Below are 16,828 nucleotides of genomic sequence, written 5' to 3'. Positions count from 1 at the left end.
TAGATTCTGTTGACCCCTACTGAGTGTGATTCCATTAACCATTTTTCCATGAGCCCTTCTAAGATTCTTCAAAGGTGTTTACTAATGAGAGCCACAGGCAAAAATAGTAGGTGAAACTGAAGGTCAGAAATGCTTTGCAGAATTTGGAAAAACAAAACAAAAAAATGATTCCTAGGCATAACAGAGGGCAATGTGTTTTACTGAGTGATTATCCTCAAAAAAGGTCTTGCAAGCAAAGTTTCTGTGATTTATTATTGTTTAGCTTTAGAGACAAATGGATCTTTAAAATAATTTTTAAAGTAATTAGCTGTCATTGTGCATAATTTCGCTTTCTTCTATTCTCCATTATCTTTGTGGACCAGACACAAAGCTACATGGGTTCGGGTCAGCACTGTGGACCAGGACTGTTATGTTCTAGGAGAAATACTCAGCTAGAAACAATCTACTGTTTGTCTCATGATATTTGTTTCTGCACTCCATGCAGTCTTCTCCACCCATAAAATGGGTATAGTTATGCCTGCCTGCCTCTATGACTGTTAAGTTGAATGATCCTTTAATCTCAAGTAAGTTCTCGGTTTCCATCTAGAAGTAAAACATCACTTCATTAAACTAAATAAACTGCTTCAATTGAAAAGGCAGCCCACCAATTGAAAACCAGCTACCTTGTTTCCTTTCCTTGGTGAGTTACTAATTCCATTTTTATAAGAATCTCACATTTTCTGATTTCCTCTGAGTTAACTTTGACACTTCCTGTTTCAGGCTAAAAGTGCCATCATGGTTCCTTGGACATCAATAATTTTGTTCTAAGTTGTTTTACATTTTGCTAATATATAAGGAAGAGGTAATAAACTAAGAAATAGGGTTTGTGCTTAGTCTTTTGCCTTTGGACAACACAATTGCATTTAAAAAAGAGAGAATCAGGCTCAAGATACAAGAGAACCAGGCTCAAGATACAGGCTCACAAAAGTGGTTACATTTGTCAGTGTGGTCTGTTACGTAGAGACGGGCAACCAACAGAAACACTTAATGCTAATTGGGTCTGTAATTCACGTTTTTCCCTTTTGTGAAGTTTTAGTAATATTTCCCTTCTTTCTCTGATGTAGACATGTAAAAATATAAAGGAAGGGAATTAATTCATTTTATGTTGCCTTAACAAACTACCTGAGGCTGAGTATTTGAATAAAGAAGAGAGGTTTATGTGGAATGGTAACATCACAATATGACAGAAAAGCATGTGCAGAAGGGAGAGAGCTGTCACGTCGTGAGACTGGCAGCAGCGGAGATTCAGAGGCCAGGCCTTGTATTTTTCTTGAGACAGGCTCCAGCCATGTTGTCTGGGCTGATCTTAAAACTCATGGGCTAAAATGATCCTCTTGCCTCAACCTCCAAAGCAGCTGGAACTACAAAGTATGCACTGCCATACCTGTGAACTTGCTCTTTTTTCTAACAATTTACCGTCTGAGGAACAAACACTTTCCACAAGACCAGCATAACCCCATTGCAGGGTGATGTCTGCCATGACCTCATTGCCTTGTACTGGACTCTGCTTCTCAAAGATTCCACCACCTCAGCACTGCTGTACTGGAGATTAGGATCCAAGCACTTGAATGTTTGGGGGCCACACTCAAGCCATAGCTAGAACACAGCAGTAGGATTTATCATAGACTATGAATGTCCAGTAATAGGGAATAAAGCTGTGAGATACAGGGCGTTGGTATGGATGAGACTGTAGAGTAATTTAGGAGGCTGGTGTATGCGCCTTAACATGCATAGAGCTTACAAACTTAATATTGGGTGAACAAAGGAAGTTGCAGAGCAGCACACACCAAAAACAATTGTTAGAAAATTAAAGCTTTTGTAAGGGAGAATTATGGAGAGACGATGGATGCAAGCAGAGTTCTAAAATCTGTTTAAATATAGACATATGCACATGCACACACACACACACACACACACACACACACACACACACACACGGGATACTTGGATAAATCATAGTCAGCTTTGTATCATGATCACAAAATATCTAAGAGAAATGACCTAAACGTGGAAAGTTCTTGGTTTCAGTCCACTGTTAGCCAGCTTCACTGCTTTCAGGCCTTAGGTAAAGTGGAACATCATGGTGGGAGCATCTAGTTCAGCAAAGCAGCTCACCTCATGGCAGCTGGGAAGCAGAAACACAGAAGATTCCAGGGCTCCAGTATACTTTTCTTGGCCGCAACTCCAATGACGTAATTCTTCCAATGAGGTCCCACCCTAAAGTTTTAACTGCTTCCCAGTTGTGCCATGAGCTGGGGAACATGCCTCCAACACATGAGCTTTTGGTGGACATTTAGGATGTAAATCCTAACCAAAATTCCACAGGGTATAAATAATAACAGCAGAACTCGGACCCCAGTGTCCTCTTAGGTGAGAATGTGGACCCGCTATTATAACCGTAATTCTTGCAGCTATCAATATCTGTACCAGAAAAAGGATAGGAAAGCAGTGAATTCAGGTAACCCCAAGAAAAGAGAAGATTCTTCTCAGAGCTGCCAGGTATTAGCAGTGTGCAGTGAGACTATGAGAGCACAGGAGCTGAGGTTGGTAGGGGTTTTACCCACAGCAATGACAGGAGGGTCCCAGGGCTTTAAGGTCAGCAACACTAAAGGACCAGACTCGTCTGCAAGCTCTAGAAAATGACCCTTCCAAGCTTCCTTCCAGGGCCCACACTGAGGAGAAACTGCTGGGTTTGGATCAAAATTAAGCTGGACAGAAATAAAGCATAAAGGAATTTCAGATAACAGTGGGCAGTGGAGAACAGTCAGAGAATCTCAGAAAGCAAGCTAACCTATATTTTTAAACATGACACAGAAACAACAAAAGAAGGAGCTCTGTGCATTCGGCAAAGCTAACCTGAGCCACCTCTTTCTAAGAGTTTTTGAAAACTAATTTCACATAAAAATGAACAACAGAAATGTATCTAGGTCAATTCCCATACATAGTTATTATAAGAAGAAAAGAATAAGGAACAGAATAGCATCCCTACAGATAGCAAAAGCATGCCAGCAAGTCATGCCAAAAAAGATTAAAACATAACATTATTCTAAAATGAGCTAAGAGGCGTTAATAACATGATATGAGACACGAAAGAACAGCAGAAATCGGAATTAGAAAAACTCAGCTGTGGAACGAAAGAACTCGGAGAAGAATAAAAATTATCAAAGAAATAAAGTTTAAACTGCAATGGACACAAAAACAAGTAAAAATAATAGATGATGTAAGAGAAATACAAGGTAAGAGAAGGAATAATTTTAAGATTTAAAAGTAAATGAGAAGTAGGTATGGTGACACACTGGGATCAAAAGTTCTAGCCCAGCATGGGCTAAACCCTGTTTTGAAATAAAAAGGATAAAGATGTAGCTAAGAGCAGAGGCCCCTGTTGTAGTCAGGGGTTGTACACAGAGAACAACTAGGATTCGGACATGGAGTTTATAATATTTTTATAATGGTCACCGGAAGTTAACACAGGAAAATGCAGGAAATCTATCTGCAACACCAAAGACATGGATTATTTAGTCAAGAGCCTAAACCCCACAGCAATGTCCCACATGAGTCCAGATAAAAACCCAGAGCTCAGGACAGTGCCTCCCATGAATCCAACTGAAGGTCCAGAGCCCACAAGAAGGACTCACGCCAGTCTCTTTTACGGATCCATGCCAGGAAGACCCAAACGTCAGCGGTGGAAGCCAGAAAGTCCATGCCAGCAGGATGAAGGAGCTGTGCTAGTGGGATGAGGGTTCTATGCTGGAGCCGAGAAGTAACACTCACAACAAAGACCAGGGCTATCCTGAACAGCTGTTTTCAGCGACATGGAGGCCCCGAGCTCCTCTGACAGCAAGCACAGTCAGGTACATGCCAGGAAGCAGCGTGACGAGTTCATCCTGGAGACCAAGCAGCACATGTCTTCCCCTCTGGAGCCAGGAAGCAATGCTAGATGTGAGGACCAAAGCTTCTCCAGGAGAACCAACAGCTCAGACAGCAACTCGTAGGAGAACCCACAATGCCTCCTTAATGCCTCAACCCTTGAACACCTCCCTTCTTCTCCACCTATTTATCCTGGCAACTTTCCTCAGGTGGAGCATCTTTACTCAGTGCCATGCTGATGTAATCCAGCTGGCATTAAGTTGATCACCAGTTCTTAACCCGTAACAGCCCCTAACTCCAGTCTCCAGTACCACAAAATACAAAGTTGTAGACTATGAAATAAAAGGTATCCAAGAGATAAACAGAATACTCTGTCGAAGACAAGCAATGAAGAAAATCAATGTATAGATAATAGGAATTCCAGAAGAAGAAAACCATATCAAAGGAACTGAGGAAATACTAAAATCTTTCCTGAAAGTAGAAGATATATAGTTGGAACCACATATTGAGAGAGCATGCTGTATGCCTGAAAATATCAACAAACAAAAATTAACACTGTACATTTTCTAGTTAAGTAACTAATTCTTATGGGAACCAAAAGAGAAGAATATCCATTGCATTTCAAGGCAAAAGAAGCAAGCAACTGGTATGGAAAAACATTAATTATCATTAGGTTTTTAGTAAGATATTTAAACTGTTTGGGGAAAGAAGTTATGTGCCAAGAGTTTATGTCTTATAAAATGCTGACTTTAAAGAAGAAGGACACAGATGCTCTGCTATCTACATGCAGGATTCAGGGAATATGGTTCCAGCCCTTTCTAAGGCATGAAATTCAGACTTCTTCAGTGGAGGGACATCTTCTCAAGGGTGGGGGAAAACATTCATTCACTTTCTGGAGGAGCCAAGACTAAATGAGGATGAAAGGGCCTGGATAGTCTGTGTAACTGCTATATGCTCAGATAACAGGGATCCAAGATTTAAATTGGTGGAGAAACAGGAAATGCATATGCAAAGAATTGTTTCAGTTGTTCTCAATAGTTATGGAATATGCCAGTGATGATAGTATTAGGGCTGATAATCTGACATTGGTATGTGTCTAAGGAGAAATAGGTAAATCAGTAAGCACTGGACATTTTAATTTGATCAATCAACCTGTCCTTGGAAATTATGACTACAGAAAAGTGACACAGATACAATATTGAAGAGATTTTTAAACATTCTATAGATAGTTGCATGTTTGAACTTGATGTGTCAGTATGAGTTCATTGGATACTGTTATACTTTAGAATTAGAATCCACTCTCCAATCTCATGTGTTCAGAGGTTGGATTATGGAAGATGATTGGATTATGGAGGCACTATACTCATCGGTAAGTTGACCACATTGATGAGTTCATGGCTAAACCTGCTGTTAGGAGATGGGGTCTTGTCAGAGGCAGTGGGTCACTGGGGACATACTTTTGGAGAATTTATCTCTTTCTGCAGTTCCACCTTTCTTTCTCTGCTCCCTGGCTTCTATGAGTTGACCCTTCTACTGTAATGTTTCTTCCCCATAGGCAGCCAACCATGGACTAAATCCCTATACTGTGAGCCAAATCAACCTCTCCCCCTATAAATTGTGAGTGTCAAATATTATGTTCCTGCAAAGAAATCTAACTAATGCAGATATTTTATCTTAAAAATTTTTACCTGTAAATGTATATACATGTATTTCACTGCTCATAAAGAAGACCTAGAGAGAATGACAAATCAGTAGCAACAAGCATCCTTAAGCACTCAGATGGTCACCTTGAAATAGTATTTCTCACTAAAAGAAACCAGGGTTTCTAGGAGAAATGACTGATGGGACTCGAAAAATACAAATCAGGGCTGGTACACCTTGCTACTTCAGTTTCTGAGGGTTCCTGTTCAAGGCCACAGCCACATAGGACTCAAACTAAGGAGTCTCTCAAAGATGGGGTCATTGGAACATCAAGAGAATAGTAACGGCAGCCCACCAAAGCTCCTTCTGTATGCTTAAATTCATGAGTTCATTCATGTTTAGAAAACCAGTTGATTATTTTGGAATGATGATAAAAAATCTATTAAATAAAAAGTGATAAACTGGAATATTCTAATTTTGTACCTCCCAATAATTTAATAAATGTTATCACTGAGCACCAATAGCAGGTAAAAACCAGAGAGGGAGAGAGGGAGAGAGAGATTATATAATCTTGTCAAAGTAATTATACAAGTTTAAACAAGGATCTGGATCCAGCTATTAATGTTCAGGAAATATAGAGCAAAGAACGTCACTTATACCATGAGGATGTAATCAGCACTGTCTAGACTGTGGACTGTGAGCAACTCTGCAGGTCAAACTCCATAGCTAAACTATATAGAAAAGAGGAGGATATAAAAGAAAGTTCTATATTAAAATAGATTTAAAAGCACATTGAAATTGCAAAAACTGGGTGAGACTGGTATCTAGGGATGTTCACCACGAGGGTGGTAAAAATATAAAGTGCACATAAGAAATTATCATAAAATTCAAGACATTCTTCAATTGGGGTGGGGCTCAGAGAGGCCTGTGATAGCATAGGGCATGTGGACCTTCAGGGGAGACCACTTGTCTGTTATTTCTTGACTTGGGCTATGTTTCCAAGAATGTTCACATTTTAATAGCTTTATGGTTTTCTACATTTGTTTTGCCCATAAAAGGCTAAAGGCATCACTGATGAAACAAAATGATATAGTTTATGGATTTATACAATTTGTACACAATTTGACAAGAGCAATAGTCATTAAATTCAAGTGAGTTATTCCTTATAGGGAAGAGGAAGGGAAATGGAGCTTCGGTAAAAAAAATCAAAAATGTCTTAAATTTATATGCTATGTTTTACTTTCCTAAAAGAAAGGTTTGATGTAAATATGTTAAAATCTTAACAATGGGTCGATCTGAAATGTTGTAAACACAAGTGCTTGCATATGATCTTGTTTTAGTCTTTTTTAATTTAAAAATGAAAAATGAATAAAAACAGTGATAAAAAATTTCAAAACAAAATTAACAATGGTTCATATATTGTGTATAGTTATCTTCAAAATAGTTGACAGATTACAAGGCATAGGCATGAAAAAATAGACAATGAAAGCACAAACCAATCTTTTTGATGAAAGACATTAGTAGTATAGTTATCTATCTTGTGTATGTGTGTGTGATCTTTTTCCTTCTTTATTTTCCCCTTTCCCCTATCCCAGTTGTTTGCTCCTTTTGAGTGGTTTCTTTCTCTTTTACAATATCTATTGTACATTTTGGATTTTATTTACTCTTTCAATTTTTTGTACTGGGGAGACAATACTATATTCACACATGTGAATCTGGTTTATTTCACTTATGAGTATGGTCTCAAGTTGCATCCATTTACCTATAAAAGCCTTGAGTTTATCCTTCTTTATAGCTGATAAGACTCCATTGCATAAAAATAGCACGTTTTTTATCCATTCCATGATTGATGGGTATTTGGATTGTTTCCAAGATTTAGCTGTTAAAAATTGTGCTGCTATAAACATGGGTGCACACGAATGGGACCTCAAGTCCTAATTTTTTGAAGTCTCCACACTGATTTCCTCAATGGTGGCTCAATCTATGTATACTCCCATCAATAATGAAGAAGCATTCCTTTTTCCCAACAGCCTCTCCAGCAGTTGTTATTGACTGATTTCATGATGTTGGCCATTCTTTCTGGAGTGAGATGGAATCTTGGTGTTAATTTTCATTTCTCAATTGACCAGTGATGTTGAACATTTTTTTTCATACATTTATTTACCACATGTATTTCTTCATCCTGTCTTTATTTTAAAATTCTGAACACTGTATCTTGTGAGGGCATTCTGCATGTAATAAACTCTGAAAATTCTTTGGTGCCATTGGCACAGTGTACTATGTAAATCAAAGATACCATAGCCATTAGTACGACCACCTTATTTAACAGAAAGCATAATGTAGGATGAACTAGCAGTAAGTGAAAGAAAACTTGACTCTCAGAATGTTTATTCATTACCACTTGTTCATGCAATGGTGTTCTATAAAGGAAAGAGATTTTTCCTTCTCTTAAGGCTGAGAAACAATTGTATAACTTTTTTGAGCCACTGATCATTTTCTTCTTTTGAAGGATGGATAAAGGACTTTGTTGAAATCCAGTTGATGCCAATGAAATGTTGCAGATTTTTTCCAGTTTGGGATTTTGAGATCAGTTGTCTTTACAATTTTAAGGTCTGTGTTCATAGGTATGCATATAAAAGTCAATACAAAATTGTTGATATTATTCATTATTCTGACTTCTTGGTATTTAAGGTGTCTGATCACCTGTTGTCAAATCATTATTAATGGGACTCATAAATTGACAATTGGCCATTCAACATTTCATTCCTTAACTGCCATGATGGAAAATGAAAGGGAGAAACTTCCTAGAGTTCTATTTTTATTTTAATTTCTATGAGTGTCTTTGAATATCAACTCACAGAAATAAGACAATCCAATTTGTCCCATAGACACATATGGGTAGAGACACACTCATGGCGACTCAAGAGTGAGAGAAAAAGCAAAAACAGCAAGACCCCTCCACACTTACTTACCAGGCAAGTAGCCACACAGTCTCTCCATTGAGGCCTCCACTGTAGAGTTGTGAACTTGAGCCAGTTGTGTGATCACAGACAGCACCAGCACACACCCTACAAGGAGCAGAAACACAGGTGAGTAATGCCTCACAGGAAGCTGGGTTAGGGTGTCAGGGAAAGAAAGTGTGCATATATTTTTGATGACAAAAGCCTCATCAAAACAAGCTTTTCTTTGCCTTTGCCTTTAAGAATCTTCTGTGTGCATAAATTGTCATGGAATGGAAAGGTCTATGAGAGGATTGTGGATTTTTGGGGTCAGAAAGTGGGTAGTCAAGCCAATTTTGTGACTTGTGATCTTGTTAGGGATAATTTAGATTTAAAGGGGAATAATTTAGTTTTCCTTGATTTCTATATCTTCTTAGTCATGTGGGAGGAAGCGAGGATGTTTAAACGGGATAGTGCAAATAAAGTAACCTATTCAGAATAGGAGCTAGATACTAGCTTTTATTTTCTCCATTTTTCTTCCCTTCAGCAGTATTTGGCTTAATTATGAATAGGATCATTCCCATCACACATAAATTCCTGTGACCCAGGGTTAGATTTTTAATTTTGGAACAGTCTGTGGTGGAAAATTTCTGAAAGACTCACCATGGTCACTCACTGACCTTGTAACTTTGGACTGACTATCCAGCCTTCCTGAACCTTGGTTTCCTCCTTATAAAGCAAGAAGTGATGTATTTCCCATACAGACATTTATGATGATTCAATGCAAAAATAATTCAATGGCATGTGTCTTTGAAATCACTTCAAATGGTAAAATATTATTTTACCTCAAACTACAAAGCATATTATTGAAAACAAGTACCAATACAGTAAGTCTAAAAGGAAATTTGGATTACATTGGGAATATATTCCTTCACCTCATTTGGTATGTGATAAATTTGCATGCACAGACTGGTAGGCTGAAATTTCCAGAAGTTTCTATTTATGCTTTGACCTATGGAATAGATGGGAAAGCCCATGTCTGTTTTCCAAAGGTAAGGAGTACTTTTCTCTATACAAATTTCTGTAAGTATGTGAGAGGAAGTCGTTATAGCCTGTTGAGATAAAAGAAGTAAGCACTTGTCACAGATTTATAAAAAGGCAAAGGAAGAAGCTCCATCATGCAGAAGTTCAGTAGAAAGTTTATGAATACAGGAAGTTCCAAATGCTTGATCCAGCTGTGGATTCATTATTGTCCATCTTCTCAAGGAGTTGAAGACCTCATTTGTGTACACTTCATCAAAATCAAACTCACACCAAGACCCTGATACCTCATACCAAATGCAAACAGTGCAACCTGGCATTTCTATGAACTTCAAGCTAAAATATTACCAGAAAAGGCAAAGAAGGTCATTACATGTTAGTTAATGTAACAATTCAACAGGATGAAATAGCAACTATAAATATATATGCAATGAATACCAGTGCACCTAATTTCATAAAACAAACACTACTGAACATAAAAGATCTAATAAACAGCGACACAATCACAGGTGGCCTCAATATTAGTTTTTACAAATAGATCAAGAAAGCAAAAAACTAACAAAGAAATATCAGAGCTGAACCACATATTTGAACACATAGACTTAATAGATATCTATAGTGTTGTGCCCTATTGTAACAGAATATACATTCTTCTCAGAGCACACAAAACTTTCTCCAAGATAGACATATTTGTCCATAATGCCTGCTTAAATAAATACAAAATAATGAAAGCATTCCACATATGCTATCAGATCACAGAACACTGAAACCAGAACTCAATTGCAACCAAACAAAACAAAAACATAGAAGTTTTACAAACACCAGGACATTAAATAACACACTCCTAACCACTCAGTAGGTCACAGAAGAAATAAAGGAAGGAAGCTAAACAAATTCTAAAATCAAAAATAATTCCAGCACAATACACAGAACTATAGGACACGATGAATAGAATACTAACAGGGAAGGTTTTCACTGTGAATGCTCAAAATAGAAAAACAGAGCAAGCCCAAATAACAGTGAAGCACCTCTAACTAGAAAACTACTAGTAGAAAAACAGGAACACTGCAAACCTAAACCTAGCACAGGGAAGGAAAATATAAAGATCAAAGAGTAAATTAAGAAAATTAAGACTAAAAATTACAAATAATCAGTGAATAATAGAAGTAGTTCTTTAAAAGAATAATCAAAATAGACAATCTTTTAACCCAACTTACCAAAATAAGGAAAGAGAAGACTCACATCAATGCAATTAGAAATAAAAAAGGTGAAATGACAATGGTCACCATGGAAATCCAGAAGAGTATCAGTAACTACTTTGAAAAATTATACTTCAATAAATTGAATAATATTCAAGAAATAGAAAGATTACTAGACACATTATAATTACCAAAACTGAGCCAAGGAGACATAAAATCTCTGAGCAGTCCAATGGCAGGTAACAAAATTTATGCTATAATAAAAATTCCAACCAACTAAGAAACTCCAAGACTTGGATTTCCATGGAAAAATCTAGGTAAGACTACATGAGTAGCTAGAGCAACTCTGGCAGTTTCTGTCTTTTCTGCTTCTCAGGGTCTAACGTCATATATAGATTGCCTGAATATCAGAAAAGTCGTCCAATGTTTCTTTTAATGAAAGAAGCACATATCGAATCAACAGTCTCAAGAAACTTGCCAAGAAACTGCTAGCCTTTGGCGACTTCAGGCAAACAGAATATAACTAACCCCTGTCCGCAGGGAGTTCCTACCATGCTTCTCAAATGCACACAAACTGTATGGTAAATGTCCGTCAAATATCTGGCACAGAGATTTCTCAGAGACTGGAAGAATGGGTCAGAGAACATGCATTTATTCCAAGATCTGGTGGCCTGAAAGAGCTAGGCACATTTCTCCATAATTTTCACAACTTAATAAGTGGCAAATTTTCTTTCTTCTTAGTGCCTAAATGGTAGTTTAAAAAATAATAATTATTGGCATCACAGACTGGATGAGATACCAGAACAGGGAAGCTACAATTAATCTGGAGTAGCAGGAATATTGGGTGAGCAATAACAGAGCCACTGAATGTGCCTCTTGGAATTTGACCTTAAGGATTATCCATTCCAGCGACACTCGGCTGGCTAGTTTCCTTCCCTGAAACTTAACTCGAACAGCACATATTTGCATGTTTTAATCCATGGCTTAGAAGGATGAATGCAAAAAGAATTGGTCTGCTGGAGACCAACCTGTGTCTTTGTACTTACATTTTTTTTTCGAGTTTTACTCAGAGAAATCCCATCAAAGACTTGGGACTGCAGTTACCTTGCACTGCTGGCTAAAACTGGAAAATCATTAGGCAGATAAAAAGGAGCCACAAAGAGGCCAGCTGCCTCTGAAGACCAGGTGAATCTTACCAGTCTCCCTTTACCTGGTGAAGAGTTATTATGATCAAAAGACCCCTGCAGGAAAGCAGGTAACTGGGTTTGAAATTGTGGACGCCCACGTTGGGCTCAGCTTTGATGGGAGCCCATCTCCGCCCGGCTCTAGTGAGCTCGACTCCCCTTTTTGTGGGATTGTCATTGGAGGGTCCACAGTGAGGAGTGTGTTGGATCCTTTAGCAGCAAGAATGGAGGAACTGACTTTTCTGTGGTATCTAATAAGAGGTTTCACTGCCTTGAGAAGCTAACAAATGTTTTCCTCGGGAGAGACACATTGGTTGAGCAGTCCCTCCATCTTCAGATGATTTTTGGCTGCTAATAAAAGGTCTGGCTCTGTTGAAGGGAGTTTGTCCAGGCTGTCATTCATTTCAGGAAGCGAGGAAGCAGCAAGAATTGTATATTTTGCTCAGCAGTCATCACCTGAAATCTCACATATGGCAAATCTCTTCTCACCTGGCATCTGCAGATCATAAGTGTAATAGAAACAGACACTCCTGATGATGTAGGGACAGAAGCAAATGGGCCTGAATATGAGTACCTGCCATGGTGATCCGCTTCTGGCCACCCACCTCAGGTCGGCTGCAGACTCTACAGTGGAATCCTTTTGAAATGAGACAGAACTCTTGAAATGAATCAAAATCCTATCTGTGCCACTGGAAACGCAGCAGCTGTGGCGAGCCATGTACAACTCCCACACTTCACAAGCCTCTAAAGCACCTGTAGTCCTCAGAGCCAGTCTGCGTGACTGCGCTTCCTTTTTGACCCTGAGAAGGGACATAAATAATTCATCACCTTGCTGGATTGTGTGCTATGGTTTCCAAAGAGTTTCTGCATATATTATTCTCTCATCAAACCTCACTTGGAGATGTAGGAATAATTAATCTCATTTTAAAGATGAGCACATGGAAGCTTAGTGCGTATGTCTCACTGAGCTTGAGTTTATGCAGCCGTGAGCAGGGGGCTGCGACCTGTACATGGTATTGGGGAAAACAAAAGGAAATGAGAAAGGCATGGTAACAATCCCCTAAATGTTACCTATTGGAAGCCCTGTTTCTCCAAGAAGCCAGGTAAGGAGAAGAGCTGGTGGCACACATTCTGCTTGTGAATCATGGGGTACCTTTTCCTTCTGCATCCATCTGTTTCATTCCAGACATGGACAGGGAGAAGCAGGGCAAGAGAAGGAAAGAGAATGGAAGGGAGAACAGTGAGTCTTTCTGAGCTGCTGAGGTATGGTGTTGAGCAGAAAGTAGTCATCAGAGAGACCTGGGCTCGAATTCTGGTCCTCTTCCTTACGAGCTTGGAACATTTTTCAGAATTGCTAATCTGTGACCCTCTCTTCTGCCATCCTCAGAATATGATGCTCATTCTTCCTGTGCAGAGCATTAGAATTATCCACAGGGATTTTGCACCTCCTCTCACAAAAGGGGCATCGTCTTGTCCCAGCCCCTTGAATCTGGCTACATCACCGGCTTTGAGCAAAATATGCCAGAAGTAACTGTGTGGGTTCAGAACCAGCACTCAGGGGGGGTTTGAAGCTTTTAATTCTACCCTAACATTACAGTCATGAGCCTATCTTTAGACGCCCCATGAAGGGAAACTGAAGCATTCCAGCCAATTGTCTTCCAACTGCCAGATTTGTGAGTGAGGTCAGTCCAGGTCACCCATCCCCACCACTCCAGATGAGCACAGCAGCAAGAGTAAGCCCAGAGGACAGTGCTGGAGAATGGTTCAGCTGTGTCTGCCGGTGGTCACCAGCTTGTGCGTGATTGGAATGTGGATGGAGGTGACTGAGACACAGCGCTGTGAGGCCAGCGTGATACAGCCCATAAGATGCTCTCGGCCTTGCTGCAGGGCAGGCATCTGACAAGTGTCCTCTTCCACCTGCAGTGCTCCCAGGGTAACACACATCCACAAACCTTTGAAAAGAGAAACTCAGAAGCCCTTCTTTGTGAAATGTGTGGCTTTTCCAGCACACCTTTACTGTTCTGGGGCCGAGTTTTCTTTCACTTCAGATATCTCAGATTTTCAACTGATTTGGTTGGATTAGGCTCCATGGCCTCACTTAACCACCACTTGGAAACTACAGTTTTGAAGGAGAAAATGCTCAGTGAGTTCCAAACTCCCAGCTTCAGCATCAGGGAGAGGCAAAATTAATGGTGAAGACAAGGGCAGAAGACACTGGAGGGCAAACAGAGCCCAGGCAAGGCTGTGAGAAGCAATTAGGACTGTGTGGAGAGATAGGGTGACCTGCGGTGAAGTTAGAAATTTAATCATAAGGAAATGAGAGACCACAGTCTTGTTAATCATTTACCAAATACCAGCCCCTGCAGCTGTGCTTAGCTGGAGGATGCAAAGGTGAGGAAGAGAAACCACAGACCAGTAATGGAGGCTAATGTTTAAACACAACAGTCCTGAGCCACCTAGACAGCAGCCTATGAGTGCTGTGATGGACGGATGACCTTCTCTGCTTGGGAACAGATAGGACCTCTTTGATCAGAAAAGGGGAAAGTCCTTGCAGGGACAGAGAGTAGCATGGTTTAAGACATGGAGGTGAGAAAGGGAAAGAGTTGGCCAAGGCCAGGTTCAGGATTTGTGGGAAAGGAAGGGTGAGAGATGTTATAGGATCCAGACTAGGAAGAGGTGAAAGGTCATGCTGTGGAGCATAGACATCTCAGCTTTGTTCCCCCTCCCTTCCCCACCATACCCACTTTGTTCCTTAGATCTTCTGCCCATCTCTCTAGCTGAGCAATATTCCATTGTGTATATATACCATATTTTCTTTATCCACTGATGTGTTCATGGGCATATAGGCTGTTGGCATGATTTATCTATTAGTTTGAATTATCAGTTTAAATAGCTATAAAGGGTATGGTTGGGGAAGATTGCAAATGTTATAGAACTGTTAACTCATGTTCTACATAGATGCAAAAGCATGTCAATACTATGATTTATACCTACTCTCATTCATGTAAAAATATGTAGGACCAAACTCTTCACCTCACATTGAGACTTTTTCTTATTGAATTCTTTCTATTTAAGTGAAAAATCTATTTTCCTGATTTCTTCTACCATGTAATTTTATCTCAAGGTAATATATTTAAATTTTTTTATTAAAGAGAATAAAACAAAGTGGGTCAGAACAAAACAATGGAAGCATCAAAGGATTCAAAACAAGACAACAGGAAATCAACAGTGGTTACTATAATGTCTCTTGTTTTCTTCAAACTAGTTGTCCATATCGTCACACACAGTGAATTCAAGGTAGTATATTTTTCAGTGAGCACGTGGTTATACTTCTCAACATTAACAATTATGTAAAAAGCTTGAATAGGAATTTAAATTTCTGATAAGTTTAACACTCTATTAAAAGTGTCTCCTAGGTTAGGGGTGGTGGCAGGGTCCTGTAGTTCCAGCACTTGGGAAGTGGAGGTGGGGTAATTTGGAGATCAACCTGGGCTGTGTAGTGAGACTGTCTCAAAACGAAAACGAAATCATTCTAGAGATTTTTGGTTTTTTAGTAAAACCAACTTATATAAATACTGTGTATTAACAATCTGACAGATGATTAGAAAATTATAAAGGTAAAATTCTATTCTAGTTGTACATACTTAATGCAGTGGTTAGATCTTTTTAATTAGCACCTCTATCTATTGAAGAATATCATTTATTCATGGAAAAGACAAAAATGTAGTACTTATACACAATTGAGTACTACTCTGAAATAAAGAAGGATAATCTTAAGTCATTTATAGGAAAATGGATGAACCTTGAGACCATAATATTAAGTGAAGTAAGTCACACACAAGTTTAAAAATTGAATGGTTTCTCTTATATGAGAAACTCAGTATATAAATAAAGATCAGGTCAAAAACCAGACAAGAAGAAAAAAGTTTCTGTAATCCAACAGGCACAATGTACTTGAAAGTAAACCTTGATTTAGTACAATTGTCTTAGGAGTTTTATGTTTTTTTGGCCAATTAGTGTGACTGTATGTATGCAATTCACTTTATAAGGACTTATAAGACACATAAATGAATTCTTTCATTTCCCAATTTCAAGTAAATATATCCCCAAACTTAATAATGCTTGCCTTTTACTTATGGGTGTCATTTGTTCACTTAGATCCTGTGAAACCTCATACTAAGAGATATTTGGAAATTACAAATTGTGTTTTATATTCATTTTTGCTGTATTTTTAACAAAACACTTTCATCTGTTTTCTTTTTGTGGTGCTAGGGATTGAACACAGGACTTTTATATGTAGGCAGGTTCTCTACCACATAGTTACTTCCTTAACCCATAAAATGGTTTTTATCTTAATGCATACTTTAAATGTTGAAGCTGCAGATTTAGTTCATCTTTAAGTGGCAAAGCCAGATCTTGTCATTAAAAAATTAACCAGACTTTTCTTTAAGCAACATAGAGCTTCATTTTTTAGTTCATTTCAATATTTGTATTTTAAGATAGATAAACATAGGTACAGATTATTGCTGGGTGGATGAATGGATAGATATATAGAAAAGGGGTGGGTGGGTGGATGAACGAGTAAGCAGATGGATGGAAAGAAGGATAGACAGATAAAGGGCAGGGAGGGAGGGAGATAGATGGACAGATGGGTAGATAATCTTAGGTTCTGTTCAACATTGTTCTGTCTTTATCTCCAAGCCTCCTTGCTAACTTGAAAAGTTTGCATCTGCCTGCAAATGCTTATTGCTGCCAAGGTTTTTATAAATTGTTTTGTTGAAAGAAAAACATAGCATTTGCTTTTAGATTGTCTACTTAACAACCCAAATTTAGAAATAAAACAAGATAGTACAAGAAGATCCAAACCCAGTAAATGTATGCTTAAGCAATTCTGAGAGGAAATATACCAACATATCAA

At 38.7% G+C, this 16,828-nt stretch overlaps 1 protein-coding gene across 5 annotated transcripts in view; it reads right to left on the bottom strand.

Annotated features, from left to right (window-relative positions):
- The window catches only part of Aoah (acyloxyacyl hydrolase), a 199,903-nt gene that overhangs the window by 171,648 nt on the left and 11,427 nt on the right, over nt 1–16,828 (bottom strand). For all 5 annotated transcript variants that reach the window (XM_063233961.1, XM_063233963.1, XM_063233962.1 and 2 more), the window contains exon 2: nt 8,520–8,615. In XM_063233961.1, the coding sequence (XP_063090031.1) occupies nt 8,520–8,615 (96 nt within the window). The remainder of the gene's footprint in view (nt 1–8,519; nt 8,616–16,828) is intronic.

This window comes from Cavia porcellus, unplaced genomic scaffold (genome assembly GCF_034190915.1).
Source record: "Cavia porcellus strain 051 isolate PalLab524CR breed Dunkin Hartley unplaced genomic scaffold, mCavPor4.1 scaffold_23, whole genome shotgun sequence".
In the NCBI taxonomy this organism is placed as follows: Eukaryota; Metazoa; Chordata; class Mammalia; order Rodentia; family Caviidae; genus Cavia; species Cavia porcellus.
This window is presented reverse-complemented; position numbering and strand designations above follow the sequence as displayed.